The 18,903-nt window shown below is 38.7% G+C and overlaps 1 protein-coding gene across 1 annotated transcript in view; it reads right to left on the bottom strand.

Moving 5' to 3' along the window:
* The window catches only part of sv2ca (synaptic vesicle glycoprotein 2Ca), a 305,314-nt gene that overhangs the window by 89,626 nt on the left and 196,785 nt on the right, over window positions 1-18,903 (bottom strand). Inside the window, exon 4 of the mRNA XM_028805696.2 lies at window positions 16,551-16,702. Coding sequence (XP_028661529.2) covers window positions 16,551-16,702 — 152 coding nt within the window. The remainder of the gene's footprint in view (window positions 1-16,550; window positions 16,703-18,903) is intronic.

Here is an 18,903-nt window from a genome sequence, read left to right as displayed (position 1 = left end):
AACACTGGGTTCACCGGTGCAAATCTTACATGATTTGTTAATTGTCTGATTGAAAAATACACTCAACTTTAAATTCATAACGTAACGCAACGTAGCATAGCATAGCATAGCATAGCATAACATAACATAACATATGATAAGACATTTTCTACCCTGCTTAATCTAGTACAGGGCCCATTGGGTTCAAGGCAGAAGCAAACCCAGTTCATCACAGGGCCCATTTATGTGTTTAACTCTACTAACATAGGGACCATTTAAAACTAACAGAAATAATAATGATAATACTTTTCAACATTCAAAGTGCTTAGAATCATCAATTAACCTAACAATGTTTGACTGAATTACAGAACAGCGTTTAGAAAGTCATTCATCATCCCACACACTTAGTAGGCACATATCTTGAAGTCCCACTATAAATATTATAATACTAACTGTGTTAGCCAGCTGTGCTCGGGAAAAGGCACTGGGTCTCGCTTATAGTGCTGAGGGTTAATCAGATTTATCAGGAGTACTATTGAAGTAATTGAGTGCTTTTCAATATATGATATTTTTTTATTTATTTTTTTAACCAAGGAATTAATTATTAGTTCACCGGAGCTCCTCACTCCTCAGTATGCTACATACAATTGCACATGAGTAAAACATTCCTGCTATAGATTAGTTCTTGCTTTTTCTACTGTCTTGGTTTTTGTTGATGTCACAGTTTTAGAGGAAACTGTATTCTGTTGAATTGAAACAAGTATAAGTCGGGTCTCGAAACCCGTAAAATCGATAATAAAATCAGACCCCGACTTATACGCCCGTTCAAAAATGCGACACTTAAATCTTCTTGCCTCTTCCAATCTGGCATCAGTTTCTCAGATGCATCGAATTTTGTTGCAGAAGCGCAGTTATCAATTTCTTTCAGTGCTTCAACGATGTTTAATTTGAAACCAGCTTTATATTTTCTTCTGGTCACTCCATTGTAGATGAGGGATACTCTTACAATAAAGGTGTATGAGGGTGTGAGATACAAAAAAACACAAATCAGTGCAAACGTCGCTTCGGATATAGTTCGGGTATTAACATGTGGTCACGTAGGCGCAATACATAGAAAAAAAGGCAGTGTGCTCCATGGTTACTCTCTCAGGTAGGCATTAGCATATCATAATTTCTTGGACCAATAGCGTGAGTTTTCCACATCTGACTTATACGACCAACATTATAAAATACCAGAAAGTATACGGTAAAATCAAGCCCCGACTTATCCACAGGAGAAAGTAATGCGAGTATATACAGTAATTGGAATTTTGCATAGAAATATAATTTCACCTTGTAGCAGATCCTGTAAAAGTGGTTGCTTCAATCAGATCTGAACATAACGCTTTGATCTGTAATCTTGTACCATTACAGTTTTGGAGAGTTTAGAGCAGTGTTTCCCAAATTCAGTCCTGGGGACCCCCAATGGCTGCAGGTTTTTGTTCCAACCAGCTTCTGTTTTTAATTGAACAACCTGGGCTAATTAAGTGAACTGATATTTCCCAAGTTCTGTGTTTAGGGAACAATATATAAATTAGAAAACTAAGTTTGCTAAAAAAAAAAATATTAAAATGTACCAAGCAGTTAAATAGGAATAATGTATTTTTTTTTTCTTTTTAACTGTATTTTCATCTTTATTTCTCATTCTACTTTTCTAGGTGTTCTAATTGTTTAATTAATCCATTATTTACTACTTAGCGGCTCTGATGCTAAAGTAGTTGCAGCCTTTGATTATTCAGAGTTGTTTGCCTGGGTATCTGCTCTGCTCGTTTTAAATTATCATTAATAAGATACAACAAAGAGGGAAAAACTGCACAGAGAAAGGGCAAAGTATAACAAAATCAACAAAACAGAGTTAAGCATTTAAATCTATAGCAAAAGCAGAAATATTTCGAAATGTCTTATAAATGTAAAAATCATGCTGTTGTGCTTTTCTGAATGTTGAATAAAAGAAAAAAAAATACTAGCTAATTAAATGAGATGAGTGTTATCAGGTGTTACTAATTAGGAATGTGGTTGGAACAAAAACCTGCAGCCACAGGGGGTCTCCAGGACCGAGTTTGGGAAACACTGGTTTAGATCAAACGCAATATACACTTATTTGTGATTTACTTTAACTTCATATTACATACAGCAGTGACGTTTACAGGCTGCACATTTACGTGGCTGATGCAATGTAGTAAATGTTTTAAGAACTGGACAGACAAGAACATATGAAAAGAAATAATATTGTGAAGTATGTACAACGTCTACCTCCCCTGTGTTCTTTCTGTGAGGTCCCCTTTTCTGAGCTGCAGCTCACCTGTATAAACTGACCAAGGTATGCTGTCACTCCTGACTTGTGTTGTACCAGGGATTGAGGTGGTCTGATACATCATACCGTAGCCTGTTTCATTTACCATGACATCGCAGTCTAACCTCAAAGGGGATAACCCAGTTCTCTCAAATACTAGATGTATTTCCATTTTTTCTAAAATATAAGTATATAGGCACACATGACAATCCAGACCGTCTTGAATTTGTATGTATTTTAAACCGCATTGTGGGGAGTAAAAAGAAGCTGACAGAATAAGGAGTACTGCATGAACCTAAGGAGGCCACTTGCTAACTACATGTTCTTTGAGCTTCACCTAACTTTCCACGCAGTTCCCTACCCCATCTCTTTTTCCTGTTCAGGGCAGCTGCCCTTCCTCACTTGCTGCAGAATTACACCTACAGCTTTTCAGTGGCACTCTTCTGCTTGCAGAATTCATTTACATGAACCACAAGCACCATTTCTCCACACAATCATTTGTCAACACCGAGACACAAAAAGGACTCACTGCCTAAGAAAATCCCACTTGCTACTGCACTTTTATCAACAAATTATCGACAAATAAAACAACACTTGTGTGATTTTCGTTTTTCTATAACATCACCAAAATTCAATCAAATCAGTCAAAGTATTTTTGTGAATTTGGGGTATTTAGTTTTAATATTGTTGTGGTGGAGGGGAGGTTACCTCTTAAATACTGATATATTGAAATCTATTTTCTTTGTAGATACATAATGCCCAAGATGTGCCATCCTGCCAAATTTCAGCTTTTTAACTAAATAGGAGTGTTTTTATTGATGAGTGAGTGAGTCAGTTAACTTTGCATTGTCAGACACAAGTCTATCCATGCATCCAGCAACATCACAAAAAAACAATGAAACAACGGGATGCCTGGCCTATCTCAAGAGGATTCAGATCACTGTGATAGCCTTGGACATCGTCACCAGCTGACAAAATATAGCCATAAAGATTTAAATGCTATGTTAACTGTGAGCTTCACAACCACCCATTGCCCAAGAAAATACACTGGCAGTGAACCGCCAAAATTGAAACCAAAACATCTCAAGTTTACAAGTCAAGTCAATATTAGAATCCACTTTTCTTTCTGTTTTGTAAAATATTTCCTTAAATGTTTAAAGAACTTTGTTTTGCTTTAGTTGAGGCAGAGGACTTTATACAGATTTTTCTCCTCTCCATTTGTAATACTTTGGACCACTAAGTTGTAACGATTTTGTAGTATGCATATTTTGTTGATGGGCGAGAAAACCTGCACAACTGAGCCTTTTAGATTTGCAGGGTTTTTTGAATGGGTTTAATTCTGACTCCCAGAATGCTTTGCAGGGCTTGATATCAAGCTGGATTGGTTAGGTTAAATTTGAAAAAAATGGTGCTTATAAGCAGAAGAGGAGGTCTTTAAGGTTTTTAATCAGCAATTCATTCCACAAAGAGTGAAGCCTACCTCTGTGTCCAGCTGTGAAGTGAGTTATGACGGGAGCAGTAGACTTCCGCTAATATCCATAACTCATAATTTCAGGCCTATCCTACCGGTAAAACTAAACTTCACTTTTAATTCGGAATTTCATACCACTTTCACCATCTTTACAGATTCACCTTCCGTTGATTTTGTTTTGTGGTATATATAGGTGTGTGCGTTAATTACGAGGGAATTGAGATGGGTGTGGAAATTTGATTTTGAGAGTTGAGAATATTTTGTAACTTTCTACTGTCCTTTTTTGTTTTGTTTAGTTCTTCAATACACTGTGCAGACTTTTTCATTAACTGGCAACTGTTTTCTGTGGGATGGGTGAAAGTTGGAAGGTTTCATTGGAGCGTGATATGGGCCTTCAGGAAATAAAATAAATCGTAGTTATCCAAAGTGGGAGGTTACGTGAATCTAAGGACACTCCGGGGAATACTGCCACATTAGAGTTACAATGTCTTAGCCCTGCTTATCAACCTGTGCCGGCCATAAGCTTGCCTCTTGAGTTTGGGGCATGGCTGCTTGAAGCATTAGACCTACTTTTGTGGCGTTAATCTGTGTGGGAGTATGGGTCTGGCTTTTGTTTTTGAGGCTTGTCAGCTTTTTGTGAAATTTAAAATTTTTCTCGTTAGTGTTGATTGGCGAAATTTGCTGAAATGTTTCTTGCAGCAAATTTGGCAACCTTTCCCTGAAAATTCACTATGCAGCCAGGTTAGGCAAAAAGTTTTTCCCAGCACCACATGATGCTTTGCAAAGCTAGTGTAACATCATAGAACTGAAGAGTCATTGTTGGATGGGACAGCCCCGTAATTTTTGTTGATTCCTTGCTTATCAATGTGTATGTCAATGCGTATGTCTGTCCTTACTTATAACGTATGATGCAGTTCTGCACAAAATGTGCCAAAAAGTGATATAGCAGCCAAGCTATCAGTATACGAAGTGAACAGCCAGTATTAATTTTATGTGAGGTAATGAGAACATGCATGATGGCACATTGTAGATGGAGTGATTCACATGTGAATGCAGACTCACATGCAGTGTTTTCACAGATGTGGCAGACATGACAATGTATGGATACAGAAAAAATAAACAGTCAGTTTTCTTTTATCGTGTAACATCTGCCATCAAACCATGTATGTGATTTAGCACATATGTGTGCATGTATGTAATTCAATATTTTCCGCAACAGTTCAATATAGCTGTACTCAAATAATTTTTTTCTGTTATCGTTAATAACTGGAGCACAAACAGTTTTTTAATTTGTTTTCCATTTATCATACATTTTGAAACAGTATGAGTGATTAGAAGTGTGACATTTTTTGATTGATTATTTCATCATAGGTTAAATATATTCTTTTACGACAGATTTCCTTATCACTGCCTAGGTGAAAGGAGAACATGCGAAACGGCTCATTGTGGACAGAGCGATCCACAAGTGAACGCAGCTCACTTGCAGTGTTTCCAAAGACACGTCAGGCATGACAGTGTATGTAAATAAAAGAATAAAAAGTCGATTTTTGCATTTAAAAGCAAGTTAAATATATTCTCTCTTTATTGCAAGATTTCCTTGTCTTATCATCATTACTGTAGTTGGTTGGTTTCAGTATGGCTGCAATTCTAACTGAACACATTTCAAGGGAGAATACAATTCTCGTCAATACAGAAAGTAAGGCATGAGCTATTTACACAATCCCAATTATCCCTCTAAACATCTGTTTTTTCAACTTTGGTCTGCCAGTTACAATCTGTACATCTGAAGCAGGTTCACAATCTAGCAGTGAGGTTCAGATTATATCAAGGCCTGATGAAGCTGTTCCTGTGGGACATGAGGACAAATTTTTACATTATTCAGACTCCATTTCTGACTCTTACCAGCAGTAATCTTAAGTATGGAAAATTATTCAAAGGTTGACTGTTTTTAATGGATTGTTTTACATTGAGAAGACGGTTTGAAGGGCAAGTCAATGACCAACTGCACACTGTCCATTTAATTCAGTGATCAAATATCCCTTTTGGTTTTACACCAAATTATTTCTAGTTTCCAAGCTTGGCCTCTGCTTCCTGAAGGTCCCACATGCTATTGAAGGCTGTCTATAGTTATTGGATTACTTTACGGCATAATATCGTAATGTTTTGCTGGTAATTACATTGAATTTTTGTTAGTAACAGCACACACATTGTTAATGGGGACTTTCTGTACTGATAGGTAACAGTAGAAAAATCAGAGGCAGTGTACCCATAAGGGTCAAATCCAATTAAAAGAAGTTATCACAAGAGTGTTTTGCTTCTTTTGTAGCAAGTAATCGAGTCTTTTCATATGCTTCATAGAATTCCAACATGTTAGCAAAACACAACCTCCCTCGCCTGAATCCATGCTGACTGTTCCTCTTGCCATGTGTTGTTCAATTTTACCCTTGGTAATTTTTTTCCTATTAATTTACCTGTGATGCACATTAAGGTTACTGGCCAATAGTTGCTTGGATCTGCCCGGTCACCCTTTTTATATCACAGGATATTTGCTATTTTCCAGTCCTTCGGAATTTCCGTAGTGTGTAGTGCCTTCCTAAAAATATACGTCAAAGGTTTATATATGTACTCGATAAGCTCCTTAAACATCCAAGGATAAATATTATCTGGTCCTGGTGAGTTGTCAATTTTCAGCCTATTTAATCTAAACAGCACTTCTCCCTCTACAATTTCCAAATCACTTACTACCTCCTTAGTAGTTACATGTACTGCTGAGAGGTTATCTTCTCCTCACATGTGAAATCTACATAAAGGTGTATGACATCAACAGGTAGGAGTTTTTATTGTAAAGGACTAAAGATAGGTTACCAAACCACGACTACTTGACATCCTAAACTCTCCCTTAAATTAAATTGCTCTAGAAAAGGCCTAAGTGTGGCCAGTTCATCTTTCTTTTATTTTTGACAAAATTCAGACAATCATTGATTATCTGGCTCACCCTCATATAAGATGGCTATTAAGACCACATGACCATGCCCCGTCCATACACACATCTAGATCATAAGTTTTCAAAAGGCAGCACTCAATTATATCATGTGTGCCTGACCAAAATAAAATAAAATAAAAATAACAAGTTGTTTTTACAGCTTGTGATTGAAGAGTCCTCACCTCAGCTATAGAAACATAGCAATAACTACAGTTGAATCAGCCCCCAAAAATTCAAACAAACAAACCTTATGCCATGAACAGCATCAATATGTCCGTTCTCTGCAAAGGCTGACCTCTGAAAGGAAGCTGGTGCCAAAGAACAGTTTCTAACAGATGTCACAACAATAAGGTTAATTCTGCCCTTGTAGGACGGCGGAAGGTTAATTTGGAAAAATGCACTTTATAGGCTGCATATCATCTCTGGGATGAGATTTATCTGTTTATGACAGCAAAGAGAACAAATTAAAAAGGAAATGTTGGCTCAGAAGAAACTTTACCTTACAGTCTGGGAGCCAAGTGCGGTACTTATTATTATTATTATTATGTCTATCTTGGAAGCAAATTACATTTGTTCTTATTACAACGTACATGGAATTCACAAAAGCCAATGTAGTAAAATAAAATATAATAATAATTTAAACCTTGAGTTTCCAAAAATAAAACTGGTTCTGACAATTTATTATAATATCTAAAAAATGAAAAGCAGCTTTTCCATTCATCATAATGGTACTTTACCAACACTCCATACTATAAAGAGTATAATGACAGCAGTGGTGCCAAGTTTGTGCTTCTGAATTACAACTCCACCCAGGACTCTGGCAGCTCCCTCTGACAGCACCCATGGAACCCAACAGGGCTACTCCCAAGATCTGCGGTTTGCTGCACATCCTGTGGATGTCCAAATGGGTACAGATGCCCAGGAAAGCTGCCATCTTGCGGGTCGGAGGAGAATGTAGTCAGGTTATCTCTTCGCTCCATTATACTGGCAGCTTAAGGTTCTTTGCTCAAACTTCAGCCCATGTTTGCCTTCCATCACAGGGCACTGACAGGCACAAGAATTGAGAAGACCCAGATTTAGGACTTAGGTATGCTTAACTTCCACATCCTGCATCCATATAGGTCAGGGGTCAGCAACATGCGGCTGGCAAGCCACATGCAGATCTTTGACTACGTAGTTGTGGCTCTTCCCAGAAGGATAGACGCATTCACGTTTTCATGTCTTAACGTATTATTTGATAATACTTTCATAAAGATAAACAGCTTCTTTATGGGTTAATATTATTTTTCATTTAGATATTTATTTAGTTATATGTGAATTAGGCAGTGTGTTGTGAGCCTCTGTTGCATTTAACCGCTTAACTACATCATCTACATTTTCCTCAAAGTCATTCTGTTCGACGAGATTACATCTTTGGTTAAATCATATGCTCTCCAGAGTTTTCTTCAGCACTGAAGATTGGATGAACGTTTAACGTTTACTGGAATTCCTAATTCTTTCATATAGTTTTTGTAGTTAATCGTCATCAAGCCTTCCCAGTTCTTTGTAAACATTATTATATTTTCTCCAATTTACATATTATAGCCAGCTGACTTCAGAGTGGTGAGTACATTTTGCACTACAGTTGAAGTAGTGAAGTAGAGTGTGAGGGGCAGACAACTGCAGAGCCGAATGAACTATACTGAAGTAAGGAGGTATGGGGTGAAGACTATCACTATAGAACTGAACAATGTTGTAATATTAGTCACCTTTGTGATGTTACGCATTCAAGTTTAAAACTGAGACACAAAACTCTATGGGTCTTCTAACGCGTGTAATTTGCAATGAAAAGTTATCCAATAACAAAAACTCAAATCTCGAACGTCACTTTTTTTAACAAAGCACAACACATTTGCAAAAAATTAAATAAATAAATATTCATTCAGAGAAGAAATAAAAAAGCAGTGACAGAATTAAACCAAGATATACAACAATCAGCAAGTTGTGCTGTTTCTCATTAGATTGCAAAGCACAGAAATCCTTTTACAGATGGAGAATATCGAAAAAAGTGCTTTTTAAATTTGGCCGAACATCTCTACTATGACTTCAAAAATAAAGAAGATATTATTAAAAAATTAAAAAGACAATCCACTATCTGCAAAATACTGTTCACGACAGAATCATTAAGATTGGTAAGAATGTGACAGATCAACAGATTAATGATGTTATGCACCTAAAATCTGGAATAGCCTTCCAATAGGAATTTACCAGGCTAATACAGTGGAGCACTTTAAACAACTGCTGAAAACACATTACTTTAACATGGCCTTCTCATAACTTCACTTTAATTTAATCCTGATACTCTGCATATTCAATTCATTATAATAACTATTCATGGTGGCTCTAAAATCTGTACTAACCCCTACTCTCTCTTCTGTTTCCTTTTCCGGTGTCCTTTTGGTGGTGGCCACCACCATCTACTCAAAACACCGTGATGTTCCAACAGTGATGGATTAAAAGCCAGAAGTCTGCATGACCATCATCATCAAGTCCTTCCGTGAGAACCCTAATTACAAGAGGACTATTTCATTTATGTGAGGTAGAATGCCCAGAGGGGACTGGGCAGTCTCGTGGCCTGGAACCCCTGCAGATTTCATTTTTTTCTCCAGCCGTCTGGAGTTTTTTTTTGTTTTTCTGTCCACCCTGGCCATCGGACCTTACTCTTTTTCTATGTTAACTAATGTTGTCTTATTTAGTTTCTTATTTTGTCTTTTATTTTTCTTTTCTTCACTATGTAAAGCACTTTGAGCTACTTTTTGTATGAAAATGAATAAATGTTGTTGTTTTTGTATAAAATCAGCATCTGTATTTTCTTTGGCATGTGACGAGTCGTGACATGAAGGAACTCACACAAATTACCTTTCTTGGGACAGTATGTATCCAATGAAGTTCTCCATGAAGAATTACTGGCTTTGATACCTCTTAAAGGACAAACTCGAGGTGAAGATATCTCTACAGCAATTTTGGAATTTTTGACTGTTAGGGAAATTTACATCAATAAATTGATATCTATCACTACAGATGGAGCACCAATAATGATGGGTAGAAATAAAGGCTTTGTTACCCTCTTCAATCAAAACTACTTTTGTTTGCAAAAGACTTGAAAAGTGGAAATCTGATTCATTTTGAAACTTTAAAAAAACATCTGGAAACTAGTGGAAGTGTCATTGATAGCAAGTTCTTTATGGCAACTATTACAAAAATGTATGATTCATTTACTGGTCGCTTTCAAAGATTTCAGAGATGAAAAGTCCACTCTTGAAAAAAACACTTGTGGCAAATGTCAATCGAATACATTTTTTGTCATTTCCAACAGTTGACAGAAGTCAGTTTGAAATACAACTAACAGACTTGAAAAGCAAAGATTTGTGGTCTTCAAATTTTACATCTTTACAAATGGAACTAGAAAATATGGAAAGAGAACATGAATTACAAATGGATGGAACTTTTCACTTGTTGAAAATTTTCAAAATGTAGAACAGCCTTCCAGACTATTATTGTCAACTCAAAATAGTAGTGTTTGGAATTTTTGAAAATTTTTGGGTGCACTTATTCTTGTGAGCAGATGTTCTCCAACATGAATGATATCAAATGCAAGCTAAGAAGTCAGCTTCATGATGTAAGCTTGGAGTCATGTTTAAAACTGAAGACTTCCAACTGCTCACCGAACATGAAACAACTCAGCAGAAATGCAGTGTCAGAAGTCTCATTGAATTGTTTTTTTTTCCTGTAAGTACTTGAAGTTTTGTTTTTGTGTTAAATGCATATTGTGATAGGCTTCCCAGACACAGACAGACGGACACCGTATTCAAGTCCACCACACGTTTATTAGCCATAATATTTACAGTAATAGTGCACAAACCCAGTGCCAAAGCACCAATCACCCCTTCAAGTCCTGGCCACAACAACAATGCCTTTCTCTCTCTCTGGTCCACCTCCACTCCTCTCCAACACGCTTCGTCTTCTTCCACCCGACTCTCGCCCTGACTGGAGGGAGGCGGCCCCTTTTATATGCCCCGGATGGGCTCCAGGTGCATCCTCAGGGTCTCCGTAGCCACACCCCTGTGTGGCGGAAGCTCCCATGGGTGTCCCACCGGGTGTCCTCAAGTCTCTTCCCCCCCAGCACTTCCCGGTGTGGCGGAAGTACTGAGGGCCAACGCTCCCAAGGCATTGGGGCGCCCCCTGGCGGTGACCACGGGCCCCTACAGGGTTGAGCTTCCAAGCTCCGTACCCGTGGTCCTCAAAGCCACCAGGGAGGATGCCCCCTCGTGTCCTGGAGGAGTCACAAGCCCTCCTCCACTCCTCCTGGGCGTCCCGGCCGGGCATGGATGCCCGCCGGGCACCACAATATATACCCATATCGCGTTAAAAGAATCGTATCTTAGACCCCCCTTCTCTACCCATTGTGGCTCTTTGTAAATCTTGGGTCAAACATTTAGGATAAAATGGCTCTTTGCTTTAAAAAGGTTGCCGACACCAGGCACCACTTCTATAACAATTTAACAATCCAGGTTTATAATTGACAGACTGACACCAAAATGGCTGAAACTGCAAAAAAGTAGCGTGTTAAACTTAAAAAGAATGGCGGCTAGAATGAGGATCTGCAGTCATAGTGGAGCCCTGGGACTTACACTGGCCTCCTATGGCAGGAAGTAAATTTTGAACACCGTTACTTACTTGACTATTGATTTTCAGGCAATGAAAATGGATTTATTGAGATGTCTATATATAAAAAAACAAACTAAATCATTAAAGTTTGAAATTGTTCATTTCAGTTTACTAATTGTTATCCATGCACGGAGCAATTCTAATTATAAATTCATTGCATGACAGAGACATATAAAGAGAACATCTGCATACGTTCCATTATGTTGTAATTATCTACTGATTTGCTTGGCTCGCATGTTAAAACATTTTAACACAGATTGATGAATTGAAATAAAGGTATCACAAAATTAAAAACACGTCCACAGCTCCAAATTTGGAGGATGCCGTCTCCTGAGGTCAGCACTTAAAGCTTGCTGCCTCTCATTGAGGAGCATCACAAAAAGGGTGCTTTCCATTAAGGATAGCTGGGAGCTCAAGGCAAATAGCAAAGATGGCCGGATGCTAATGGCATAACTGAACAAACGACTTTTATTTTTTCTCCAGCTGTGGTATACTGATGGATGAAATGCCTCTTCAAGCCTAGGGGCATTAACAGCACTGCAAAAATACATCAGAAGACTGCCGATCATAGTTAATAGAATAGCATTTTCTTTACACAGAATGAGTAAATGTTTTCCTTGTTCTTTTTGAAACACAAAAGTGATCTAAACAATCAATATTTTAAACTTTTTTAAATCAATATTTGGAAGCTGGACAGATTCATTTTACATCAACTAATGCCCTATTTCCCTTGGCCAGAGAATACGTTCGGCCATTGTCCCTGATATTACTCAAGAGTTGAGCCCAAAAATTACACACATGAATGATTCTTTCTGCTCAGGTCATTTTCATGTTTTTGCTTTGACTTGTTCTTTCGCTTTTGTAGTCCAGCTTTGAGAGCAAAATGTTACTTTAGTGGTTACTGGCTCCCAGCAGCTGATGTTTTATTAGTTTTCTTGACTGAATCATAACAGCTGTCCTCCTTCCATTTTGGAGATCTTAATATTGACTTGGTTACAACTTGACATTTAATCCCATTAGTTTTTCCCAAATCTTTAGAAGCTGCATGAATCATCTTAATTTTTGTAGTAATAGAACATTTATTCTTTTTGCAATTATTGCTGAAAGGATATGTACGTCCACAGAAGATTGATTATTCTATTTTTCTATTCTGTATTGAGCCTGTGAGGACCTCTCTTCTGAAAAGGGCAATGACAATAAACTTAACTACTAAACTACTCAGTTGAGCCTTTGGTACGAAGATTACTCTCTGGACTTATTTTCTTATCCTGTTGGACTAAGTGACCAAGAAACCATCAGGTCAGGTCAGGTTGGGGAGCAGGCACTGGTACAGTGCATTGCCACACCAACCACAAGACGAAACAGCTTGAGATCCCAGTTGGCAACCCCCCAGGCAGACACGTCCATTCCCACCCTCCGGAAATGACCTTCAATCTGCCGCAGCCAGGTGTTACGTGGACGTCCCCTTAGCCTGGTCCAACCACTCGGGTCCTCAACAATAAGAATCCCGCGAGCCGGATCACTTTCCGGGAATTGAGTCACATGGCTATAGTGCTGTAACGGACGCTCCCTCACAATGCAGGTAATGTGCCTCATTTGGGACTCCATGAGCAACCGCTCATTTGACACAAAGTCAAACCAGTGGTACCCAAGGATTCCCCGGAGAGACACAGTACCAAAGGAGTCCAGTCTTCATCTCAAGTCACTGGATAGCGTCCATGTCTCACAATCATATAGCAAGACAGGAAGCACCAGGACTCTAAAGTCTTGGACCTTCGTCCTTTTGCATAGATATCGGGAGCGCCACACACCCCTTTCCAACGACCTCATGACCCCCCCTGACCTCCCAATCTGTCTACTGACTTCACAGGAAGAGTCACCAGAGACATGAATGTCAATGCCAAGGTAAGTAAACCTCTCAACAAGGTTGACATTCTTTCCGCAGACAGACACACTGCTGATGGCTGTGCCCAAGAGGTCATTAAAGGCCTGGATCTTGGTTTTTATCCAGGACAGTCGCAACCTCAGACACTCAGACTCCTCACCTCAGTCTCTCAAGCGCCCCAATCAGAGCCTCCATTGACACCACGAAGATCACAGCATCACCGGCAAAGTCAAGATTAGAGAATCTTTCTTCACCAACAGATGCCACACAGCCACTGGACCCCATGACCCTGCCTAACATCCAGTAGTAGAAGTTAAAACACACCCCTGACGAACACCAGAATCCACTGGGAAAAATGCAGAAGTTCTGCCTCCACTCTGCACAGCACTCACAGTACCAGTGTATAAGAAACCATCAGTCAAAATTAAAATTATAAGGCAGTTCAGTCAATTAGAAATATATTTGTAATGCTAAGTGCTTTGTTATCTCATAATCTTAAGATTATTAATTCATTATTGAGTTTTTTTCTGAAACCCTTTGTAAGTAAATGTCGTAAATAATCTCATTTGTAAATTAATGTGCGAACCAAACCTCTCGTTATTTTTCTAACCATTGACTTCAGACCATTGGCCCTTATATCCCACATTATGAAGACCTTCAAGAGGCAAGCCCCAGACTATACAAGTCTTCTTGTAACAGACCACTTGGGCCCACTGCAGCTTGCCTTTTGGACAAAGATTGGAATAGAAGATGTAATTATCTATCTGCTCCACAAGGCCTTTTTCTCATCTGAACAAAGCTGGCAGCAGTGTGAGGATTATGTTTTTTGATTCCTCCAGGCACCTTCAATACCATCCGGCCATTGTTGTTAAGGGGTCAGCTCAGAGATATGCAGGTGGCTGAGAGTATGGTGTCCTGGATAAAGGACTATCTGTTTAGCAGAGTGAAGTTTGTGAGACTCAAGGACTGTGTTTCTGATATGGATGTGAGCAAAACAGGATGACCACAAGGAACAGTCCTCTCTCCTTTTCTCTTCATTGGATACTTTTTATACTAACTGTTTTCGCCTCCTGGCCCACATTTTGACATTGATTGGTCATTTGATGACATTCAGTTTTGATTTTGATTTGATTAATATGTGGTCTTGAATCAAAATACAATACACTCAGAGCAGCTGCTAAGCAAAATGCAGTGCATTTACTTTGCTTTTAGGCATAATATGCAAACTATGGACATATATTAAAATGCAATATGCTTTGTATTGCATTTTGAACTGACATGAAAATTGTGCGCTGTAGTGAAAAATGGTTGGATCGATGTTTTAAATTATGACACGATAAAAACGTGCCAAAATTAATTAAATGTATCATATGCATTGCATTGCAATGTAGTTAACACATTAGAATGCATTTAATTTTGGCACAAATAATCTTTCATAATTTTGTGTTTTACTGTTTTAAAGCTAATATTTTTGAATGTTTTACTTTATTCCAAAAGAATATTAGTTATTGATTTTTTCCCCCTGTGTTCAGAGAATGCATTGCTTTGTAAAGCCTGTACAGCAGTAGGGTCTGTCTGTGAATTCAGTGCATCATTTCATGCCTGGTAAAGTTAAACAGGCGTTTGGGCAAATGGGACACAAAAAAGTTCTTTACATTAGGCAGCATAATTGAATACCTCTGCCCTGCTGTCGGATATACTGTTACATGCTGGATCTTTATAATTTTATCTCACCATACCCCATGATGCCCCGCTTTACTGTTTGATCTGGAGTTGGGGATCTATCTGTCTATCTTTCTGTTTATGTTAGTTGACATGTAACACTTTATTTATATATTTCGAGCTATACCTGCAGTATAGAAATTACTGTACAGTCGATCATGGATATTCTGCTTTACTGTTTGGTCTGGAGGTGGGGATCTATCTATCTATCTATCTATCATAGTGCCTTTCCTATCCATCTATCTATTATAGGTACAAAAAAGGAAGGACAGACATCCTGACCAGGATAAAGGAAGGATTCAGACCCAGCCAGGATGCCATAATGGAAGGCATGGGCTCACCAGGAGCAGTTCATTCTGAGTGTATGGCAGGTGGCAGTGTTCCTCAAAGCAAAACCTGATCAGGACACCTGCAGTGTGGCAGGGGAGTTAGAGTCTGAAGATGCAGCCCTGTCGAGGTGTCTGGTGACCTCCAGAGGTGCTGCCCGGGGAGAACTACCCTGGTTTCCACATGATCCAGAAATGCTCTGAGTGACCTGGACAGGAGATCTAAAGCAGTTCCCGGGTCTAGCTTAAAAAAAAAGCCCTCTGCCTCACCTTAACTGAGTCAGATTCAGGAGGCAGTGGGCAACATTCTACTGGTATTGGTTTATTTTGCTGGTGTTTTTGTGAAGAAGCTGTCTTGCCAAATGAAAACATTAATTGAACCTGGAATTGTGTTGGGTATTGCCATGTCTGTGGTTTTTGGGCTCAGTGGCACCCCCTAGTGATTACACTATCTATCTGCTTATCTATCTATTTTTGTTAGTGGGCATGTGACACTTTATTTATAGATTTTATGCTAAATCTGCAGTATAGAAATGATTTACTGTACAGTCAGCCATTGCTTATCATCATTACACTGAATTCAGAACTAAGGTTTTATTACCATTTCACATCTCTGTGTCTGAAGACAATTGTTCTGCTAAGGTTTGTTGTAGTTTCCTGTTTGTAACCCGATGATAAGTCCTGTATCAGTAAACTCTGTGATTAAACACCCTTCAGGTTTTGCAATATCAAACCACCTCATAAGTATTGCTCTACCTGTCTGAAGAGGGACATTCAACAAGGATGCCAAAATATACAAGGAAAAGCAAGAATCAATTGTGGAAAGGGCACCTTTCCATCATGTGGCACACTCACACTCACTCATAAGGGGGTCAGTTTAGAATTACTAACAAACCCACTTGACCATCGTGAAAATGTGTAAAGTCTACTCAGATTATGACCAGGCCAGACATCAAACCCAGGTTCCTGGACTTCCAAGGATACAGTTCTACCCACTGAGCATCCATTCTAGAAAGACATCTTTAGTTTCTTATTTTATCAATCAAAAAAGTCTAATTGAGCACAATAAGAAAGTAGGAAGTAATTAGTACCAAGGCACAATAATTCTTATTAAGTAGTTGGGACCAAGGCACAATAATTCTTACCATAGTGTGGTATTATGGCCCATGCCATGGCTGAAGCATAGATTCCACCAATCATCCAGAACATGCAGAGCCAACTCAGATGCTCTCCTCTTTTTTCTCTTGCAAGAACCTCTGAGAAAAAGGAAAACACAACTGGAACCGCTCCACCGATCCTATAAGAAAACAAAACAAAACAAATTTTAAAGCAATAGCTAAGTGACTTCTGCTAATTGTGAAAACACCTTTAATGAGATCAGTGAAATCTGAATTTATTTCAGGCTACCTACGTATCCATCAAAATACTGTCCAGCTCTGTTCAATATGGGTAGTGTGGTGGTGGTTAGTACTGCTGCCTCACAGCTCCCCAGAACTATGAATGAATCCCGCACCTGGTTACTGTCTCTGTGGTGTTTTCATGCTCTCCCTGTGTCTGCACAAGAGTTCTCTAATATTTCTCTCACACCCTAAAAGTGTGTGTTAGACAAACTGGCACAAATGAGTGAGTGATGGCGTAGCACGAAAGCACAGTGGTAGTGTTGCTTCTTCATGGATTCAGCATCCAGAGCTTGAATCCTGCATCTGCTTGTAGGAAATGTGGAGTTTGAGTCACATCTACATGGGTCTTCTCCAGGTACTCCGATTGTGTTTGCACATTTCCATAGGCATACAAATTAATTTAATTGGTTACTCTGAACTTGGCATTGTGGGCATCCGTAATGGACAGATGCTCAGTTCAGATCTGTGTTCTGTTGTGTGCCCAGCGATACTAGGATAGGCGCCAACCCCCTATGACCCTGACTTGGATTAAAAAGGTTTGAGAATGAATAAATAAGTGAGTGAGTGTGGATGTTTGCCCAGTGATTTTCTTCTCTAGGGCTGATTCCTGCCTTGAGGTTGATGACGACAAGGTAGCCTCCTGCTCTCTATAAACAATTTCAACAATGGATGAGTGAGGGTGCATTCAAGATTTTTATAGCACTTCCTCCTTTGCAAATTTCAAGCAGAGTCCCACAAGTGAAAGATATACGGGTTTTGTGTTAAATTGTAACTCACTTTTTAGTCCTAATTCTGTACCTGACTGGCTAACAGCTCCAACAAACCACCTTTCACTCCCAACCTGATCCAATTTACTGAGTGGTCTTATAGGCTTTACCCAGATAATCAATTTCCTTTAAAAATAGGAATGTTATGGCTTGGTCTTCTGTGACTGTTCGTATGCCCCCTCTGAGAGAACGATATCTAAACCAGGACTGTCTCCTATTCTGTGAACAGTAACAATTTGCAAAAAATTGAATTTGCGTTGAAGTCAGTGTTGTGCCTCGGAAAAACATTTGCAAAAAAGTGCACTCAAAAAAAAAGAAAGAAAGATGCTTAGTTCCTCTCTGGGAATATTCTCATTCATTCATTCAGCATGTTTTTGCCTGCCATTCAGTATTTCAATAAATTAAAGATTATTAAATTAAAGAAAAAAAAAACATCACCAGAAGGGTGCAAATCCACAACTAGAAAAACATAACGGCGGTGTTGGCAGCAGCTACTTTTTGTATACCGAGTTTTCCTGTGATGAAAACACAGCAGCACACAAGTTTGTACGTTTGTGGAAATGCATGTGGAAATATACAGCATGGTACATTTTAGAAAAGTTTTCTGGTGATGTGAACAAGAGGCAAAAATAGAACTGGTGTGTATGCTTTACGGAGCAGAAGAAAAGAACACAGGTAAACCCAAAGGTGTGAATGAACCCTTATCCCCATCTTTATGTACAAAACAAAACCTTTAAAAACCCCTAAACACTCTTTATGTTACTCAAATTTCGAAACCCCCTGCAAGACAAATTTTACTGCAAGTTTCGCAAAAACTGTTTATGAATCAAAACTTTCCTGTTTTGCTTCTCACGACCTGTCAGAAATGTTGACTGGATTGACTTTGGTTCCTTATATCCCTTAAATTGAAAATGTCGACTCAGAATATGAATGAATAAATATATCTTCACTCCATTAAAACTTCAAAGACATTAATTAATTAAAATTCATTTTTTCGCATTCAAAAGTTCATTACTCATTACTCATGTGCAAGATTTGAAATCATTTTGGTATGAGAAAAAACTCACATATGATAAACCATTGTAATTATCTTGATGCCTAGTTATGCAAGATGTCAAGCTTTTTGGGGTTCACCTGCATTTTTGGCCCCATGGACCTGAAAAACCACTCATTTTTAGGCCATTTTTGGACCACATTCTGTACAGGAAATTATACCCTTATGATAAACAGCAAACCAGTAGGTGACTTCAGCAGAAATGATGAGAAGGGCTTGAAGTGGTACGTCAACCAAAGCCAGGGGTTCACACAGGAATGGGATACAAGGGCTCAAA

Source organism: Erpetoichthys calabaricus, chromosome 7 (assembly GCF_900747795.2).
Source record: "Erpetoichthys calabaricus chromosome 7, fErpCal1.3, whole genome shotgun sequence".
Lineage (NCBI taxonomy): Eukaryota > Metazoa > Chordata > Cladistia > Polypteriformes > Polypteridae > Erpetoichthys > Erpetoichthys calabaricus.
This window is presented reverse-complemented; position numbering and strand designations above follow the sequence as displayed.